This window comes from Rhinatrema bivittatum, chromosome 16 (assembly GCF_901001135.1).
Source record: "Rhinatrema bivittatum chromosome 16, aRhiBiv1.1, whole genome shotgun sequence".
Classification (NCBI taxonomy): domain Eukaryota; kingdom Metazoa; phylum Chordata; class Amphibia; order Gymnophiona; family Rhinatrematidae; genus Rhinatrema; species Rhinatrema bivittatum.
The window spans coordinates 34745604-34765382 of NC_042630.1; the positions used below are offsets into that span (position 1 = coordinate 34745604).

Below are 19779 nucleotides of genomic sequence, written 5' to 3' on the forward strand. Positions count from 1 at the left end.
TCCCGCAGCACTCGGTAAGCGATGCTGTGTCATGTCCATGAACCATAGTTTCCATCCAAAACAGATTGGGCTGAGGGCACTCAAGGATTATTTTCTGTTCATTTTAGACCCCTGTCCTTTTTGGATTTCTGTCCTCTCTCTCAAGCACATCTTTCACACAGTGTGTGGTGCCCTATTTTTGTTTTTTTGGATTCCGTATTGACACCCACCGCTGGCTGTTCATCCTTTTCTAACTCCCTACCAGCCGTGATCCTGCTCTCTCCGGCCACTCCCCCTCACGCCACCATTGTGCTAGAAGCTGAGGTTTAGTGATCAGAGGGAGGTAAGAGTAGCGTTGTTTGACTTGATGAAGTGGCTGACTCTGACCCCCCCCTGGAAGCGAGGGGAGGAGCGGCAGTCCGCGCATGCTGCTGTACCCGATTCGTACTCTGCCACACCAGCCATTTCTAGATTCTGCAGCATGAATGGTGATCATGGAGAGATCGGGCTTGCTCCGAATGAGGCACTCTACAAATAATGTGTTTTCCCCTCCCCGATTTCAGGAGCAAGGAAAAAAAGATGAGAAGGGAGCAGCCGTCAACCAGCCAGGCGCAGCGAGTGGCCCGGGCGGATCACTCAAGAAAGAAGATCCCAAAGGGGTCAAGAAACGTAAGCAGAGCAAAGCCACCATCTTCCCCTCCCCCGGTATTACAGTTTTATTTAGAAAAAAGAGAATCAACGGTATAAGAACAGAAGAAATACCCTACTGGGTCAGAGCACAGGACCCTCCAGTGGCCAAACCAAGTCACAGGTACCCAATGGGATCCCAAGATTAGGGCCAAGCCTTTGTGCTCATGGCTATTAATGGTTTGAAGGATTTACAGGTCGATACTGTAACGTGCGGTTGAAGATTTCCCGTCTGTAACGTGCTGGGAGCGCACAATTCGGACGCGTAAGGCGATCCAGCGATACAGTCTCCAGTTTCACGCGTCCTTAGCGCTTCTTAAAACAGACGCATAACCCTTTCCGCACGCAGCATGTATATATGTAAATGAGCGAATTAGCTGTATAATGAAGGAATTAGCTATTCCCCTCCGATACTGTGACGCGCGCTCAGATTATCTCCTTTGTAACCCGCTATTTTGCCGTGTCCTTAACCTGTTAGTTTACCGCCTAGCCTCTACGTGGTGTTAGTGTGGTGTTCGAAAATTAAAACGGGAATAAAGTGTAAAAAATGGGGGTAAAACCAAAAGGGAGTAAAGTGTAAAAAACATTGCAGCGTAAGTTGTATATATATATATATGTATAAATACCTGTCACTTTCCGAATCCCCCAGGTGTGCGGTCATCGAGGCGGCGGCGGGAGCGGGTGGGCGCGTGTTGGATCCAGGCTGCGGTGGGGGCGGGTGGGCGCGTGTTCGATCTAGGCCACGGCCGGGTGGGCGTGCATTAATCTAGGCAGAGGGAGCCGGCGGCCGCTTTCGCCGCCGGCTCCCTCTGCCTGGATGAATGCACGGCCCCCGCCGGCAGTGAATGAATGCCCGTGCGATTTCGGCGCTCAAGGCAGTCACATGCCGTGACGTCAAGCGTTGTGACGTCACACCTTGAGCGCCGAAATCGCACGGGCATTCATTCACTGCCGGCGGGGGCCGTGCATTCATCCAGGCAGAGGGAGCTGGCGGCCGCTTTCGCCGCCGGCTCCCTCTGCCTGGATGAATGCACGGCCACGCGGCCGCCTTGAGCGCCGAAATCGGGAGGAGAGGAGAAGGGACTACCGTAGCAGGCCCGAGCCTTGCTACTTTTTCGGTTTTTGTTTTTTTTTGCTTCGGGAGGAGGGGACAGGACTGGGGCTGCACCGGAGACCGGACGGGGCCAGGGCAGGTAAGCGGGGGCTGGGGGAAATTTTGCTGAGCATCGGGGAACATAACTGTCCACTTCCTGGTACCTGTCATTTGAAATGACAGATACCAGCGTGGCCGTGAAGCGTTAGGCCCGCGAACCCAGGATACTGTATAGGCGCTCTATACAGTAAAATGGGTTGCGCGGGCCTAACGCTTCGCAGCCGTGGCATGCATTTGCATGCAATTTGAAGAGAGTATCGAGCGGTAGGTGAAGAGAACTGTGCGTGCGGGGAACGAGGGTGCGCCTGACACTGCCGCACTGTTTCTACCGCGGCCTTAGAGTATCGATCTGTTAGACAGCAGATAAAGACCCTATGGCCCATCCAGTCTACTCATCCACCCAATTAATTTAGCTTTATAATTCCCATCACTCCCTCGGCGATCCCCCGATTGCTCCCAGGCTTTCTGGAATTCAGACACTGTCCTTGTCTCCACCATCCACCATCCTTCTCTGTAAAGAAATCTTTCCTAAGATTACTCCTGAACCTACCCCCTTTCATACTCATCTCATAACCCCCTCCTTCTAGAGCCTCCTTTCCGTTGAAAGTGGCTCAGCTCCTGTGCATGGAAACCTTTGAGAGATGTGAATGTCTCTATCCCATCTTTCCGCGAGGGTGTACATGTTTAGATTATTAAGCCTACCCCCACCTGCTTTACAACAAAGACCTTTCTGGTTTCTCTTCAGGTCGAACCACTGATCTCCACCATCTGCTGGAGTGCGAGAGACACCGAGGGACTGCAGGGGGCACTCGCTCTTCTGTAGCAGTGTCCAAAGTTTTGTCTCTGGTGGGGATGCCTTACCCACTGGTCTGGAATGGAAAAGCCATTTAGACTCTCACGTTGTCCGTTTAAATGGCAAAATAGGCAGAGTCAGCCACTTGTCTGGCTATAACTTAGCTGGTTTCAGCGGCATTGTGGGGAGGGCTTGGGTTCTCTGGCTAACTTAGCCGAATATCCCATAGTAACAGGCCAGTCCTCTCCCACCCCCCAAAATGTCTTACAAAGGGCCTGCTGGGCTATGTTCTCTTTACCTTCCCAAACCTCTTCGTCGAGTAGAGGGGCCCTGGCCCAGTATTTTTTTAAATAAACAAACAGAGCAGGCTGCCCTTCCTACCCACCTGCAAGGATTAAAAATCACACAGATCCCCTCCCCTCCCCTCTGTTTTTAATGCCAGGAGCAAGGACCCTTTGTCCCCCTCCCAGCGCTGCCCTGAGCCTGGTGCTGGAAGCCGGGCCACGGGGCTCTTGCTCACCCTGCCCCTGGGTATATGCAGCGGGGATGTAGATCCTGCTAAATAGATGGGACAAGTGAGCCGGTTAACTTGAGCTGGAGAACTCGTCCACTAAATGGTCAATGTTATTCCAAATGAGGCCTCCACAAGAGTAATAATATTACCATCTTTTTTTTTTCTGCTGAGCATTCCTCTGCTTATGCAGCCTCTCATCTTTCTGGTTTTTGCTGTCACTTTATCCAGCTGTTTGGCTCTTTGACCTTGGAGAAATTTCCCTTGCAATACTGCGCCGCTCCCTTGGGTTTTTACACCTTAAAGGCATTTTTAGCATTAAATCTTAGCTACCAGACCCCAAGACCATTCCTTGAGCTTTGCTAGATCCCTCCTCATGGTTTTCACACCTTCCCAGCTGTCCGCCCAGTTACAGATTTTGGTGTCATAGACAAAAAGACAAACCTTTCCCAACCATCCTTCGGCTCAGTCGCTCATGAAAATGTTGAAAAGAGTGGTGTGGAACAGGTAAATAGGGAAGGGCCTCAAGATGGATCCAGAAATGGTGAGAAGAGGCTGGCGTAGCGGGGGGGATGGCTCTTTGGCTCCAGCTCACAGAGGCAGGGGCGCCTTTGTTTCAGACACCCTATTTGACTTGATAAGAGCCTGGGCAAAATGGGCAGCAACCAGGGCAATGGCCTGAAGATATCTGTGGCTGAGAAAATGGACCACAGGTAACTAAAGTACCCTTTAAGGGTCGGTTATTGTTTGGGGAAACCCTAGAGAAAGTAATGTAAGACCTGGGAGTGTCGAAACTTCACAGACTCCCAGAGGACTGGAATAGAAACTCTTTTAGAAGCTTTAGATGGAGGGCCGCAGATTATAGGCGGTCTAGGCCCTCAAGCCCCTTTCGGCAGGGAAAAGGCCAAGGGAGACGTCCCGGTCTGAGAAATCAGAAGGGGTTTAAAGATAGAACCCCAGAGGAGAAGGGGGTCAGAGAGGGGTCAAGTGATGTTGTGGGGTCCCACTATTCAAGCCCGTTTGTAGGTGGCCACCTGGCAGGGTTCTGCAATGAGAGGCTCCAAGATCAAGGATGCAATAGCAGCAGCTTATATTGGTCAGGACTAGCCGGTGACAGTAGGCCTGAAGGACTGTACTAGAGCCCAGTCAGCAACCTGGGCAAGACCGCAAGGCAGCATCTCCTCTGGAGATTTGCAGGGCAGCAACATGGGCATCATTACATTCATTTTCAAAGCATTATAAAGTAGATTTACAGACAAAGGAGGATACAGGTTTTGGTAGAACCTGTACCCTGCCCCCCATTAGCACTGCTCTGGCCCATCCCAGAAGTTCAGACTGGACTGCAGGATGAAAAGGAAGATGAAGTTTTATCTTACCCATTAATTTCTTTTCCTTGAGTCCTAGCAGACCAGTCTACACCCCATCAAAGCAAAAAAAAAAAAAAAATATTAATGAATACATATAGAAGAAGGGATAGAATATGATTTAGAGACTACACAAAAGCGAGGGGAAACTGTGCTTATACAGTTAAGCTCTCTCCTTGGGCATCTCCAAAAGAAAAGGGGAGAGAAGGGGAGTTCATAAATTCAGTTATTATATGGATTTGCTGGCCTACAAATCTACTCCTTCTGTTTCCTAAATGTGTTTGAGTATCTTGTTCTAGCTAGGGTAGTAGGCTACTGATGAGTTGCAGGCTATCCCAGAAGATATATTAGCAAGAAAAAGGAATTGCGCTGCCTGCACCTGCTGCTGAAAAGAGGGATTCCAGAAGTTCAGATTGGTCTGCTAGGACTCAAGGAAAGGAAATTAAGGGTACAATTAAAATTTCACCTTCTAATGGTACTAGGATTAGGAGAGGCTCCATGAAGCTAATAGGTAGCACATTTAAAACAAATCAGAGAAAGTATTTTTTCTGTTAGCACACAAACTGTGGAGTTTGTTGCTAGAGGATGTGGTGACAGCAGTTAGAGCTGGGTTGAAAAAGGATTTAGACAAGTTCCTCCAGGAACACAATATTCAAGGTACGGTTACACCACAGATTGACACAGCACTATGATATACTCTTAATTTCCATTCTTTTCCTAATATTATCTAACATATCTATTTCTTTGGCTGCTGCCACACACTGAGGGGAGGATTTCAAAATACTGTCCACAGTAACTCCAAGAGCCTTTTCCTGCTGTAGGTTTTAAATTGCAAAAGAGCAGCCCTTTTTCTGATTGTTCTGTACATCTTTCTATTTGGTACAATAATACAAAGGCAGATGCTCTTAGCATTACTCTCTCATGCTGTAGCTCTTTCAGTATAAGTGTGTGAATAATCAGTGCTCCATACAGATTGACTTTGACCAGGTCTCACCTTGTGCTCATTACAGAGGCTGTCAGCTCTGACCCGAAGGCAGGTCGAGGGAAAGGGCCTAAGTCAGCAACAAAAGAGAAGCTGCCTGTGCCTTTAGAGCCGGAGGTGAGACATGGGACTACGTGCACAGCTGCTGCCAGCCATAGGCGGCCTAGCTTGTAAAAGAGTTGTCCATGGCAGGAGCCAATGACAACAGGACAACACTGGCCGCTGTCGGCTCCTGAACAGACGTGCCCCAAAACCTCATGGGCCGTCTGCAACTTAACCTCTGTGCACCTTGCCTGCTTGTTCCGTTTGAGAGGAAATGAGGAGTTACAGCCGCAACCAATGGCATCTACTTCCTAGGACACACATGTGCATGGCTCCAAAAGAAAAACAGCAGGCAGGCTATTGGATCCCCTGCCATGTACTGAAACTATGGTGTTGCTAAAAGCGTCTAAGGACCCCTCACTCCCTCCCCAAACTGGCTAACAAAATGTGTTGAGAAATGTTATTCCTGCTCCTGTACAGTAACCATTCAAACCCCGTCTTCCTTTTCTATTTGCAGATAACAGAAACCACTGAACTTATGCACCCGCTGCTAGAGCCGGTTGAATACCGAGATGGCCATGTCTTCCTCCTAGGGAACAGAACTCTCATCAATTTAAACCTCTCAAGTAAGTGCATGCGGTGCTGCCATTGAACCTGTGTTCTGCCCGGCCCATGGCAGCAAGTAGCGAGATGAGCACCATCTCGTTGTCTGGCGATGTCTGTGGCAAACATAAATTGCCATGCTGGGTCAGACCAAACTTCCATCAAGCCCAGTATCCTGTTTCCAACCGTGGCCTAGCCAGGTCACAAGTACCTGGCAGTAGTTTTCCTTCTAAGGATGTTTGCTCTGTGGTCTCACTCCCCCTGCAGACAAGAGGATCTTTGTCTGTTCAAATATTCATCCACTACGTGGACTGCAGGGTATTAGGGGGAAAGTACATGTCATCGTGGCCCAAAGTATCACGTTCTAAGCCTCTTTGGTGAGCAATCTGTTTGGCTGCTTCGATTGACTCTACCCTGGTACCCCTTCAGGGTTTCAGAACAGTGATTAAGTCCTATTTCTACAGGGGTTGGCTCTTGCGCCACCCCTGCTATTTTGTCTCTCAGTAAAGAGTTTCTGGACTTCTCCCTCGAGAGATTTGCTGGCAGTTTTTGAATATCCAATCTACTGCGCAGTCTCCCTCGGGAGGCAGGGGGCTGTTTTTATTGGGTCATTTCCCAATGTTGGGCTCTACAGCCTTGCGGCTTCCTCTTGTCTCTGCGGTCTGCCTCCTTGTGTTGCTTGCTGCTTCTAACTCCCAGTCAGGGCGGAAGAGCTATGGCATTCATTAGTACGACTTGGAGTATACCTTCTGGGAAAGGTACACCATCCTTTACCTGCCTGGCTAGTACTGCTTCACTCAGCTGACAGAGGTGCTTCCTGGTCGCCTGAGCTTTCCTCTCAGATGGAAGGTTATGCCCGTCCCACGCTGCCCTTCCACGCTCTGAGTCTAAGGGTGGCGATCCCAGTTCCAGGATTGCCTTTACATTCTAGGGAAGCTTGGGCTGCCCAATCTGACCCTTGGGGGTCCGATCTTTTACTTTGGCAGATTAGATCTGTCGCAGCCCGACGCTTTTGCAATTTATTCCGCAAATCGCTGCTTGGATATTCTGCCTGTCCTCTGGCATGTTTTTTTTTAGGCAGTATTCATCTATTCGTGCTTTCTTTCTGGTGGGCTCTCTAGCCGCAGTCTGATTTTCAGTTGTTCTTGGACACCATGGAAAGCTATGCAGTCTTCGTCTAAGAGCTCTCTCTTGGTTGATTCTTGTTGCCTTCCTGTATCCAGGAGGATCTAATATCGTCTAGTGCTTGTCAGAATTGGAAACTCTGATTTGTGTGTGGCGACGTGCGCATCACCCTCTTGCCTTCGGCGCCTCTGCTGTGCATCGGAGATTTTTTTCTCTCTCAGTCCCTTCTTGGGGTTCTTTTAAGTAGAACCCAACTCCTTTCCCTCCTAGCCTCTTTTTGGGAGAAGGGTGGTGCCTTAGGCACTTGGGTTTTTCTCGGTGTTGCTCTGTCTCGAGCAGCCTGTAGCTAGGCATTCACCCACATGCGAGGACTGCCATCCTGCTTGTCCTTGGAGAAAGCAAAGTTGTTTACCGTAACAGGAGTTAGTTTCTCCATGTCTTAGCCATATCATGGACTGAGGGGCTCTGCCAAGGACGTAGGGTGATATCTATAGCTGCACATGGTCAGTAGGGCATGCTGAAAGCTCTAGAATCTTTTGAGATCAAAGCTCTGGGCCGAGCTCCAGCTGATGTAGTCGCCCATGCGTGAGGGCAGCCATCCTGCTGTCCTCGGAGAACACCTATTGCAGATAAGCAACTCTGCTTGCTCCACTGGAAACATTTACCATTTGTTTACTATCTTTTAACCAGTTCTCAATAGGACACTACCACCTATCCCATGACTTTTTAATTTACTAGGAAGTCTCTCATGAGGGACTTTGTCAAATGTTTTCTGGAAATCTAGACACACCATATTAACTGGCTTACCTTTATCCACATGTTTGTTTATGCAAGACTTCCCTTGGGTAAATCCATGTTGGCTTTGTCCCATTAAACGATGCTTATTTATATGTTCAGCAATTTTGTTCTTTATGATTCCACCATTTTGCCAGGCACAGATAATGTCAGACTCACTGGTCTGTAATTTTCTGGATCACCCCTTGATCCCTTTTTAAAAAATTGGCATTAAATTGGCAACCCGCCAGGCTTCAGATGCCATAGATGATTTTAATGATCATTTACAAATTACTAATAGCAGGTCTGCAATTTAATTTTTCAGTTCTTTCAGCACGCTGGGTTATATGCCCCTTTTACCCCTTCATTATCTAATGATCCAACTGACTTTCACAGACTTTTTGCCTCAAGTGTACCTGAAAAAGGTTTTGTGTTTTTGCTTCCATATCAAGCTTCTTTTCACATTCTCTCTTTGCCCCCCTTCTCAGTGCTTTGCCAGTGTTTATGCGGTTTCTTGGTTTTTTTTTCATTTGGATCCCTTTTCCATTTATTGAAAGATGTTCTTTTAGCTAATATAGCCTCTCTCACCTCATCTTTTAACCATGGCAGTAATTGTTTAGCCTTCCTTCCACCTTTTCTAATAAATGGAATACATCTGCCGTGGGCTTCCAAGATGGCATTTTTAAACAGTGTCCATGCCCTTAACTTTTGCAGCTGCTCCTTTAAGTTGTTTCCCAACCATTTTCCTAATTTTATCATAGTCATCCTTCTGAAAGATAAATGCTGTCACAGTAGATTTCTTTAGTGTCCTCCCTCTAAAGTTAAGTCAGATTGTGATCTTGTAATCACTATTGCCAAGTAGTTCCAAAGCTGTTACCTCTTGCACTAAATCCTGTATTCTACTAAGGACCAAGTCTAAAAGACTGGTGGTGTTTAACTTTTGCCTCCCCACCCCAGCACCCCCCTGGATTAGCCCGCTAATATAATTTTTGTACCATTTTATAGGCCATTCAGTTTGGAATTTAACAGAACCTTATACATTACTTAAATGTATTTATAGCCAGAACATACAATAGCAAAAAACAGCATCAGATTGACTGTATGACATGCATTTTGTGAGGTGTGTAAGGCTGGAGCAACCTTTATTATAAGAAACTGGATTTCTGAAAAGTTAGGTCGAAACAAAAGCTGGGATAATAGAACATGGGGCAAGATTGCTGACCAGTGTTTTAGGAAATTTGGTGACTGTCGACCATTAATTTTTTTGGCTTTCTTGAGATAATTTTATCGAAAAGCACAGTAAAAGCTGTTACCAAGTGGCATGAACAATTTTGGATGAGAGGAGAAAAAATGTTGATAGAACAGTTTATTTATATTGAGTCAGGGCTGGCATCCAGGCATTTCATGTTATTTCAAAACCATTGAAAACCAAAACCTATATCCAATACATGCTCTGGCTGATGAATTGGTTAAGAAATTGGGATGAAGAGGATTTCCTTTATTTAGTACCTTCTGACGAATTTTTCGTTTGGGCAATTCAAAAACCAAAATTTTAAAATGATCGAGTTTGGTCAAAAACTGTGAATGAAATTAGCGATGAGGGAAATTATCACCAAATTGTCAAAAACCCTGCTTGCATTGGCCTATCAAGAAAATGTTGTGGGTAATCAAAGACCATGGTGCATCTTGGGATGGCACCTATTTTCAGAATATGATTTTAGCCGAAAATGTTATCCCATTTTTGAATGATCCGGAAAACGTTTTGATAGTAGGCGAAGCTATTTTAGTCCTTGATAAGGCGCCAATCACCCGAGCCAACACCATGCAACAGCTGCTTAAAGAAAATGGCAGATTTTTGGGGTACTGACCTTTGGCCAGGGAACTCTCCAGACTTGAATGCTGCCTAAAACATAGGTGCCATTATTAAGAATGAGATGGAGAGTTTAATGTTAAAGAAAGTGGGCAGGGACTTTATGAAACTTTGTGTTGAAATTTGGACTTGGTCTTGTTCATTTTGGAAAATGATAGCAATTTCTTTCTAAATGTGTTCATACCCCACTCGTTTTAAAGCCAGGTCCATCAACTATTAATTATGTTTAATTCAGTTTTGAATGCTGCTTAATATGGTAGATTGCATGTTTCTATCAGATTTCTGATTGCTTCTGCAATAGGGGAAGCAAAGGTTATGCAACATCCGGTAATTTCCCCATTGTTAGTTCATGTACTAACTGCTCCATGAAGCAGTCATTTATTTTATCTAGGAACTTTACCTCTCTAACCTATCCTGATGTGGCATTCACCTCGTCAATAGTGGGTTCATTGAAATCACCATTACTTCACCCCTGATTTTGTTAGCTTCTCTAATTTCTTTTAGAATTTGTCTGTTTGATTCTGGCCAGACAGTAATACACCCCCACTGCTATCTTATTCCCCTTTTCACCTGGAATTTCTATCCATAAAGATTTAACATTGCATTTTGTTTCCTGCAGAATTTTTATCCTGTTTGACTCAATGCCCTCTTCAACAGAGAGCACCACCCCTCCATTAATTTGATCTATCCTGTCATTTCGATATAATGTATACCCTGGTCTCACAGTGTCCCATTGGTTATCCTCCTTCCACCATGTCTCTAAAATGCCAATTATATCAACTTCTTCTTCCAGTGTTATATGGAAGATTTCCTCCATCCTGGATAGAAGAGCTTTCACCCATCTGCAGAGCTCAATGAGCCAAAAAAGTCTTCACCAGTTCCAACAGCTGGTTTCTACTAGCTGAGGAACCCACGGTGCGTGAGTTGGAGGAAGATATTCATGTCAGAGTCGCAGATGGGTTTATTTTCACTAAGGGGTGCTGGAAATGGGTGTCAGACTCTTGTCCATTAATTGCAGTCAAATCATGCTATGCTCAAGCACTTCCAGCCAAACTTCCCTACACGCCATCTCTTTAGCAGCAGGACTCTTGGGATTATGCTCTAAAGCACTTATCTCAGAGTGATGGCACATTGGGTTGATGCACCAAGGGCGATGACTGCACCATAGAATGCATGTGTCATGCTGAAGAAACAGACGACACCCTAGTAGGTGCTAGGTCTGGGTAGAAAAAGTAACTGAGCACCAGGTATTTCTTCCATGCCATAAAATATGGCAGCACCTGCACCAATGAGGCACTGCCCTCCTTGTTGCCTCTGAGGGAGATGGCCTTAGAGAGCTTCCCCCGCACCATTTATGTGCTGAGAAATTAAAATATTGAAGAAAGACTGTCCATGGAGTAGCTTGGACAAAGAAACGGAGGAGCTCATGAGTAGGTATAGTTTTTCCTGAGCTTTGAGAGCTGGGGCCATGTTAGCGCTGTCTCATGACATTACCCACCTGTTATGGCTAATTCATATCTGCACTTTGATGGAGAATCCCACCCTCAACAGACCTGAAAATTAGTTTGCTGTAATGACTAAGGAGACTCATTCACCAGGTGGCTGCTTGCCAAGATTTGCACATACTCAGCAAAACCTAAGCTCTGCTAGAGCTCACCCATTCATGTGTCCAATTTCTCCTGCTGTCTAAACCATGGATGCTCAAACCTGTCCTCCAGGCCCCAGCTGGGTTTTCAGGATATCCCTAATTAATATGTATGGGATTTAATTTGCATGTACTACCTCCTGTGTATGCAGATATTTCTCCTGCATATTCATTAGAGATAACCCAACAGGCTGGGGGCCCATAGGACCGGTTTGAGCACTCCTACTCTAGACAACATCTGATATAGGTGAACCACTTGGTTGTATCTACATTTACTTTTTGTTATGAATTTTGCCTTGTTCTGGTAGATATTTGTATGCAAGAACCAGTGAAAGATGCTTTCTTAAACAGAAGCGGTTTGCCTTCTCTTTATTTTAGGGGGGGGTTTCAGCTGCCCTCCCTCTCCCAATCACTTCACCTGCACTTACTGTCCTCATTGTTTTCTGTATAAAAATTAAGCAAAGCTTTAATGGGCCTGTATTGATCTAGGAAAGCTGGAAGGCTTCAGAAAAGCTCTGAATAGTACTGCTTTAGATTTCAGAAATTGCAACAAATTCTGTGTAAAAACAAAATTCTGAATGCTCTTCTTTTTCATCTATTCTGCCTGTGACTCAGTGAACAAGATTACAGAGCGAGGCCTGAAAGGTTTTCTGACAGCCATAGAAAGTCAGATCCAGGCGCTGAAATCTATCCGGGGGACACAGAACTACACAGGCCTTCTGCGGCTGTCTCTGGGGGTGAGTGGGGTTTGAAACGGAGCCTACTGGGAAAGTGGAGGCTGGCAGTTCACCGTCTCAAGGAGGGAGGCCCCAGCCATCATGCAACAGTGAGACCTACCTGAGTGCACTTGAGCTGAGTTCCAGATGAAACTGTACGAGCAGGGTTAAGGAGAGAACCCCACGCTAGATGAAGGTGAAGGGTCATAGTGAAGTAGCCCAAGTGGGGATTAGGGTCTGACCAAGCTGGAACTCCCAAAAGGTGCAGGAAAAATATACAAAATGTCACAGCTTTGATTCTGAAATAGCTAGAAGGAAAGAAAAATGGTGGGTCAAAAGGAAAATCAGTCCTTACCTGCTCATTTTTGTTCTTGTAGTACCACAGATCAGTCCTGACTCCTGGGTTTTGACTCCCCCTCCAGCAGATGGAGACAGAGAGTTTTACTGATACTGCCCCTTAAGACAAGGTGCCACCTGCAGTCCTTCAGTATTAATCTGTACCCAAGCCAGAAATATAAAGAAGAATCAAGTAACTATGCCTACTCCCCTAAATGAACAGAGGGAAGAGGAGAACCATAAGACAGGCAACAACAAAACAACCTGACACCAAAAACCTGTGTGGGATCAACAAACCCTGTGCTTCTTCATCGACCTTACAGCAAAAATAGATCAAGCCACAACCGTGCGTCCCCGCAGGAAGAATAGGTCGCCCCACACGACATCCACAAGCAAGACCGGGACACCGCCCCCCGGTCGAGCGCCATATGGGAGAGAGGCCGAATGAGGTAGGGGAGAGAATAAAATAAAAGCTCCGACATTGGCTGCCAGACAATGGGACCAAAGAAAGGCGAAAACACACTGCCCCCGAAGGAAAGAAACCAACCTCTCACTGTATTGTGTTTTTTTCAAACTTTTAACAAACATTAACAAAAGGAAAAAGGAGCACATTCCTTAAAAAAGCAGCAGGTGGCTCCTGAAGAGAAAACAGGCTGTGAAGATCCCACAGGGCGAGTGATGCGGGACACCCGGGTATCAGCCCTGTCTGGCCAGGGATCCGAGCAACACAGGTTTCCCGACCCCCCTGCTCTCAAGCCTCACACACCAGAACGGATGGCCCCACCTCCATCTGCTGGAGACACAGAAATACTGAAGGGATGCAGGTGGCACACCGGGTTAAGAGAGGGTGCCCTTCAAGTTCTTCTCTGTCTCCACCTGCTGGAAGGGAGGCATAACCCACAGTCTGGACTGATCCGGGTACATATAGGGAAAGTTGCTTTTGTGCTACTAATGAATGATTCTTCCTCTTTGATAAAACTGTCCTACTGCATTTCAGAAAAACAGCTTCTCCCCTGACAACCCAATCTTCATGAAGATCCAAGAGATCATGTTGGCCAAGGATCCCATAAACAAGCCAAAGCCCGGAGAAGAAGAGCAGGCAGCAGCGTAGCCGGAAGAGGAGAGCTCCTACCATCCGGTCTACCTTTGCCATGCACAGATACAAACAAACAAGTCCAGTGATAGCCCAATTACCACAAAACTTGAAGTCACAAGAAGCCAGAAATGGAATTACGGCCTAGCCTTGAGACTGGGTTTGCCTTGTTAGTAAAGGAGATTAGAACATAATATAAGAAGGTGGATGGCTTTCTGGCTCTTTTGCTGCACTAATTGACTCTCTCTCTATTCTTCCCATGGCTGTCTGTCTTTCATTTCCTAGCTAGCCCTCGTCTCCTCCTGTCAATTCCCCTAACCCAGGGTTAGTAACATCAGTCTTCGAGTTCCTCCAAATCGATTTGTTTTGCAGAATATCCATAATGGTTATGCATGAGATAGATCTGCATACATTCGGTTTGACAAGCAGGTTACAGTTATACATTTTGGTTACTCTGAATTTGTTGTTGGTTTACTCTTTCCTAGAAGCAGTCTTCAAATCAATCCTACACATGCCAAATATCACAGATCCTTACTGAACTGCAAGTTAAATGTTTTGGTCTCAGATCAGACTCGCAATTGTTTTAAATTTACAGAAAATAAAAGCAGATCATTTTTTTCAGCTACTGTGTGTATGCCTTTTTCTGTTTTACTTACGGTGCTAATTCTGCATCACAGATTGCTAGACCTTCATGCAGAAAAGCAAACGAGGGTGGGGTGGAGAGGTTTGAAGTCCAGCAGAAGCTTTTTAGGGGAGAAGAGGCAGGGTGTGGATCCAGCAGTCCATTTTCAAACAAGCAGACAAATTATTTAAAGCTGGTAGGGCAGGCTAGTGGTGACAGCCTTGTTTATTACAAGTTGGGAAGAAAAAAACCCAAGTAAATTATTTACAAAAACAAAAAAAAAAAAAAAAAAAAATACACATACATACATATTTATATAAAACAAAAAAAAAAATGTAACAGGAAGTAGCCCAAAAGTTGTCTTTCCTACGTCTGTCCCTGGTCTTGGCAATAGTGCATTTTAAGCAGACTTTCCTCGAGTCTTTCTCCTGGGCAAGTGGCTTGTCCTTCTCTAGCTCTCGCCTGAGCAGACACAAGGCCTCAAGAGTACAAACATTCTCAATCTGCAGGAGAGGGCGCATTCCCCCTTCTCTGAACAGCATGCTGACAAAGGCAGAACACGAGGGTTAGGAGAGGGTGGATATCCTATTTTAAAGCAAAGTTGTGTATGCCTTTTTTTTTCTTTTTAAATAGGTATATAACTATATTTTATTTATATATATATATTTTTTAATTTAAGCTAGCATGCGCTTTAAAAAAAAGTTTCCAGTTTGTCGATTTTTTTTTCTCTCTCTCCCTTGCCTCAAAGTTCCAGTTTTCACTCGCATGTAGCCCTTGAATTTAAGTTGTCCGTGCCTTGACGCGCCTCCTCTTGGCCCCCCCCTTCTGTACCTAAGAAGAGGGGCCCCCTCTCCTCCTCAACTCTGCATTCCATCCGTGAGGAGTCTCGCTGTGTCTGTCAGGACCAGGTCACATTTCATGGCAGGTGAGAGGAGGAGGTGGTGTGAAGCTCGGGTGAACATGCTTGATGTTAAATACCTCCAGAGAAAGGTCACAGCCGGAGGGCTTCTTCTGGGGGATCTGTAAGGCCTGGAGGGGACAAGAAGTCTGGCATCAAAGCCTAGAAGGCTAGCAGAAAAATATATTTTTTTTAAATCAGCTTATAAATCCCATGAAATTTGGGGTCCTTTCTTTGTCCTGAGTATTAGTAGTTTGTCCTTGATTTATTTACAATTATTTATGAATTGCCCTTTCCAGATTTAAAAAAATAGTTCAGAATGATTTACAGAAATAACACAACACTAAAATTAAAAACTAGAATACATAAAACATTTGATTCTCTTGCATTGTATACACCTCAGTTCAGCCCAATGAACAAGATTTGAATATCCTCTCTTCATTAACCATGTATTTAATGTAAATGCATCCTCCATTAAAGGAGATTAGAATCTCTGCATAAGAGATTTTCAGCACCAGCTAGTAATCTCTTAATCAAGACGTATCTGTAATATAGGTGCTGATGCAATATTGTGCACTCAGGCTAGCGCAAAGGTTTAACCTGCGGTTGGATGCTAGACTAACCCCCGATGCAAAAAGGGGATCAGTGCGACCAAAACGCACGTCGCTAATAGCACTCACCACTTGTAAATGCCATGTAGATGGAGAAATTACTACTTACCTGAATTTTCTTTCTAGTACCGGTCAATCCCAAGGAGTGTGTTAAGTACCTCTGCCAGCAGATGGAGACGGAGCAAAAGTTGATGTCATGACTATATAGTCCCGCCCTGACATCAGCCCGCCAGTATTCTCTGGAAAAGCCAAACTGTGGACAAAACTGATTATAGTTGAACATTATCATCAACAACCAACCATTCATGTTTCTCAACAACAGGGCCAAAAGAAGGAACATATCTAGAAAACTAAGGGATAGAAATGCCACTTACCAGTTTTCAACGAAGAGCAGGAATCATACTCTGCACAACTCGCCCAAAGAAAGGCTAACCACATATTAAACATCGGCAGCTGAGGGTGGGTCAAGGATTGGCCTACTCTTACTAAAGGAAAGCAAGTTATCAGGTAAGTAGTAATTTCTCCTTCCTCAGCGTTCAGGCAGGTCAACCCCATGAGCGGGATGTACCAAAGCTAATCACAAAAAGGACGGGAGGCTGCCAGTGGTCCAGTCAATATCACCTGTGCAAATGCGGCGTCCTCCCTAGCCCTAAAATACAAGCAGTAATGCCTGGATAAGGTGTGCAAAAATGACCATGTCACCACTCGGCAAATTTCAGCAGGCAACAAACGATGTTCCGCCTACAATACTGCCTGAGCCCTCTTGGAATGTGGTCTAATCTGTTTCGGTAAGGCAACGTCAGCAGCCACACAGGCTGCCTTAACCCAGCGGGAAATCGTTGCCCGCATTGCTGTGCTCCCTGCTTACCTCCACCATGGAGCACAAACTCGATCAGACTTCCGAACAGCCTTTGTCATCCCCAAGTACCACAGTAAATGACGCTTGACGTCCAAGAACACAAAAGGCAGTACTAAACTTCATCTCTATCCCTGTCCAAGGCAGAGAAATGGACTGATTCAAATGAAAGTCTGAAACCACTTTGGGCAAAAAAGAGGGCACAGTCCGAAACTGAACTGTATCCAGATTCATACGGAGAAAAGGCTCTCAGTAGGAAAGAGCCTGCAGCTCAGAATCCTGCCAAACAGATTGCTACCAGAAAAGCTGTCTTCAAGGTAAGCAGCCGCAAGGAAAGAGTACACAGCTTTTGAAAAGTCGAACTTGCCAAAAACTGAAGGACCAAGTTAAGGTCCCACAGAGGCACCAGAAGCCACAATGGGGGTTAAAGATGCTTCACTCCCTGCAAGAAACAGAACACATCCAGATGGGAAGTCAAAGGCATTCAATTGACTCCTCCTATAACAAGCCAGGGCTGCAACTTGAACCTTCAAGGTGTCAAGGACCAAACCCGCAAGCCATCTTGTAAAAATTCCAAAATCAAAGGAATATCCACCTTGAGCAGTTGAGAATCTCGCTCAGAACACCATGCCTCAAAGATCCTCCAAACTCTTTCTGGGCCCGAAGAAGAATGGAAATTACCGCAGGCAAAAACCCCGGTTCAACAACTAAGCCCTTTCAATGGCCAAGCCAAAAGGCAGAATTGACCCAGATCCTTGTGCTGAATAGGTCCCTGACGTAACAGATCTCTTTGAGATGGTAGCCGGAGGGGACTGCCCACCAGAAGTCTTTGGAGATCGGCATACCACAGCTTTTGAGCCCAATCCAGAGCCACTAAAATGACGATGTTGGTTTGACTTGCAATCTTCTGGACCAGCCTGCCTATCAGAGGCCAGGGCAGAAATGCATACAGAAGGGCACCCTGTGGTCACTCCTGAACAAGAGCATCAATGCTCATCACTTTTGGGTCCCGCCTGCAACTGAAGAAGCGAGGAACCTTTGCATTGTTGAAGGTCGCCAACAGGTCTAGATTTGGTAGGCCCCAGCAGTTCATCAGGAGCTAAAAGGCCTCGTCCGCCAGCTCCCATTCTCCTGGGTCCAAGTTTCTCTTCCTGAGAAAATTGGCTCCGATATTGTCCTTTCTGGCAATGTGAGAGGCAGATATGCTTAGGAGGTGCTGCTCTGCCCACACCATGAGCACATCTATCTCCTCCAACACCTGTTGGCTCTTGGTTCCATCCTGATGATTGATGTAAGCACTGTTGTCACATTGTTGGACATTATCTGGACTACTTCAGTCTCCAGCTACTCGGCAAACCGCTTGTGCCAACCAATCCGGTATTATTAGGGAAATTCTCTTCCTGAGATGATCCGCGTGTAACCACCAATCAAACTGCAATCTCACCTCTAACGGAAGGAGCAGCCTCATCGCATAGTTCTGCGACTGTGGACTCCATTGGGAGAGCAATGCGCACTGAAGAGGGCACATTTGTGCCCTTACCCAAGGAACCACTTCTAAAATGGCAGCCATCAACCCCAGGACTTGTAGATAAGACCACATGGTTGGATGAACAGAGTTCTGCAGGGATCGAACACACAGCACCAAAGTGTGGATTCGAGACTCCAGCAGAAATAGTCTGCCCTGCCTTGTATCAAATAAAACCTAAGACGGCTACAAATTGCTGTTGGCCAGATTCACCAACCAGCCTAGTTCCTGCAGCAAGGAAACCAACCTGCTGGAAGCACGAAGACTCTCTTCCACTGTCTTGGCTTGAATCAGCCAGTTGTCCAGATGATAAGGGTGAACTAGAATGCCCTCCTTGTGAACGGCTGCCGCTACTACCACCATGACCTTGGAAAAAGTTCTGAGTGCCGTGGCTAGTCCGAAAGACAAGGCCTGAAACTGGTAATGACAATCCAGGATAGCAAATCGGAGGAACCGATAGTAATATGTAGATATACTTCTGTCAGATCCAAATGTGCGACGTACTCCCCTGCTTGAACAGTCATTATGACAGAGCGCACAGTTTCCATCCTGAAATGTGAGAGTCAAAGATGTTAGTTGATGCCCTTGAGATCCAGTATGGGCTGAAACTAACCTTCCTTCTTGGGCACGACAAAATAAATGGAATAATGGCCCATATTTCACTGCGATTTGGGAATGGGAATCACAGCTTTCAGATTCAACAACCGCTGTAATGTCGTTTCCACGTCTACCCTCTTCTGAGGGGAGTTACATGGAGAGACCATGAAGACATCCAGAGGAATGCGAAGAAATGCTAGAGCATACCTGTCCCAAATCATTTTGAGAGCTACCTGTGATAAAAATGGGATAGGCAACCACCTATCTCCTGCACCACCAGGTGAGCCCGCAAACCTTCATTGGGAAGGTCGAGGGACTCAGGGGCAAAAGGACTGAGACCTGCTTAAGGGATGGGTTCTCTGGGAAGAACCTCCCCATAAGGCCGAAAATGACTAGCCAACAGGTTTCTTGTCCTCTGGCAATTAAGGGACCCGGATCTCTCACCATTTACTTGCCATTTTTCCAATTCACTGCCTAACAAAAGCGAGCCTTTGAAGGGCAGCTTAGTAAGATTGGACTTTAAAATAATATCTGCAGACCAGTTGCACAGCCACAGCTGCCACCTGGCCGCAATAACTGAAGCAGCTCCTCTGGCGGCTGTGGGTAGTAAGTCATAGCCTGCATCAGCCAAGAAGGTGGCCCCAGGTTCTATCCTAGGTCCAAGATTGGATCCAGAGCCACCAAATTCTTGACAAAGACGCAAGGTAGCCCGAGCTATCAAGGCGCACCAAGAAGCATTTTGCAAGTTCATTGTCACTGCCTCAAAGGCTTGCTTTAGGATAGCCTCAATCCTCCTATCCTGAGAATCCTTCAGTGCTGCACCTCCCTCTAGCGGGATGGTGGTACGCTTCATGACAGAACGTTCCAAGGCATCCATTCTAGGAAAAACCCAACTGCGCTCTGGCCTGCAGGTCCAAGGAGTATAAACCCACCAAGATGCGTCCCCTTTTAAAGGACACCTCTGGCACACTCATTCCAGATCAATCAACTCCTGTAT

The 19779-nt window shown here is 46.2% G+C and overlaps 2 protein-coding genes across 16 annotated transcripts in view; one reads left to right on the forward strand and one right to left on the reverse strand.

Annotated features, from left to right (window-relative positions):
- LRRC71 (leucine rich repeat containing 71) overlaps positions 1–14294 on the forward strand; it is an 81353-nt gene extending 67059 nt beyond the window's left edge. For all 11 annotated transcript variants that reach the window (XM_029580836.1, XM_029580828.1, XM_029580830.1 and 8 more), the window contains 5 exons: positions 543–648; positions 5498–5586; positions 6029–6137; positions 12144–12265; positions 13578–14294. In XM_029580836.1, the coding sequence (XP_029436696.1) occupies positions 543–648; positions 5498–5586; positions 6029–6137; positions 12144–12265; positions 13578–13691 (540 nt within the window). In that variant the 3' untranslated portion in view covers positions 13692–14294. The remainder of the gene's footprint in view (positions 1–542; positions 649–5497; positions 5587–6028; positions 6138–12143; positions 12266–13577) is intronic.
- Positions 14295–14487: 193 nt separating this feature from the next.
- The window catches only part of ARHGEF11 (Rho guanine nucleotide exchange factor 11), a 218593-nt gene continuing 213301 nt past the window's right edge, over positions 14488–19779 (reverse strand). For all 5 annotated transcript variants that reach the window (XM_029580824.1, XM_029580826.1, XM_029580827.1 and 2 more), the window contains one exon: positions 14488–15324. In XM_029580824.1, the coding sequence (XP_029436684.1) occupies positions 15287–15324 (38 nt within the window). In that variant the 3' untranslated portion in view covers positions 14488–15286. The remainder of the gene's footprint in view (positions 15325–19779) is intronic.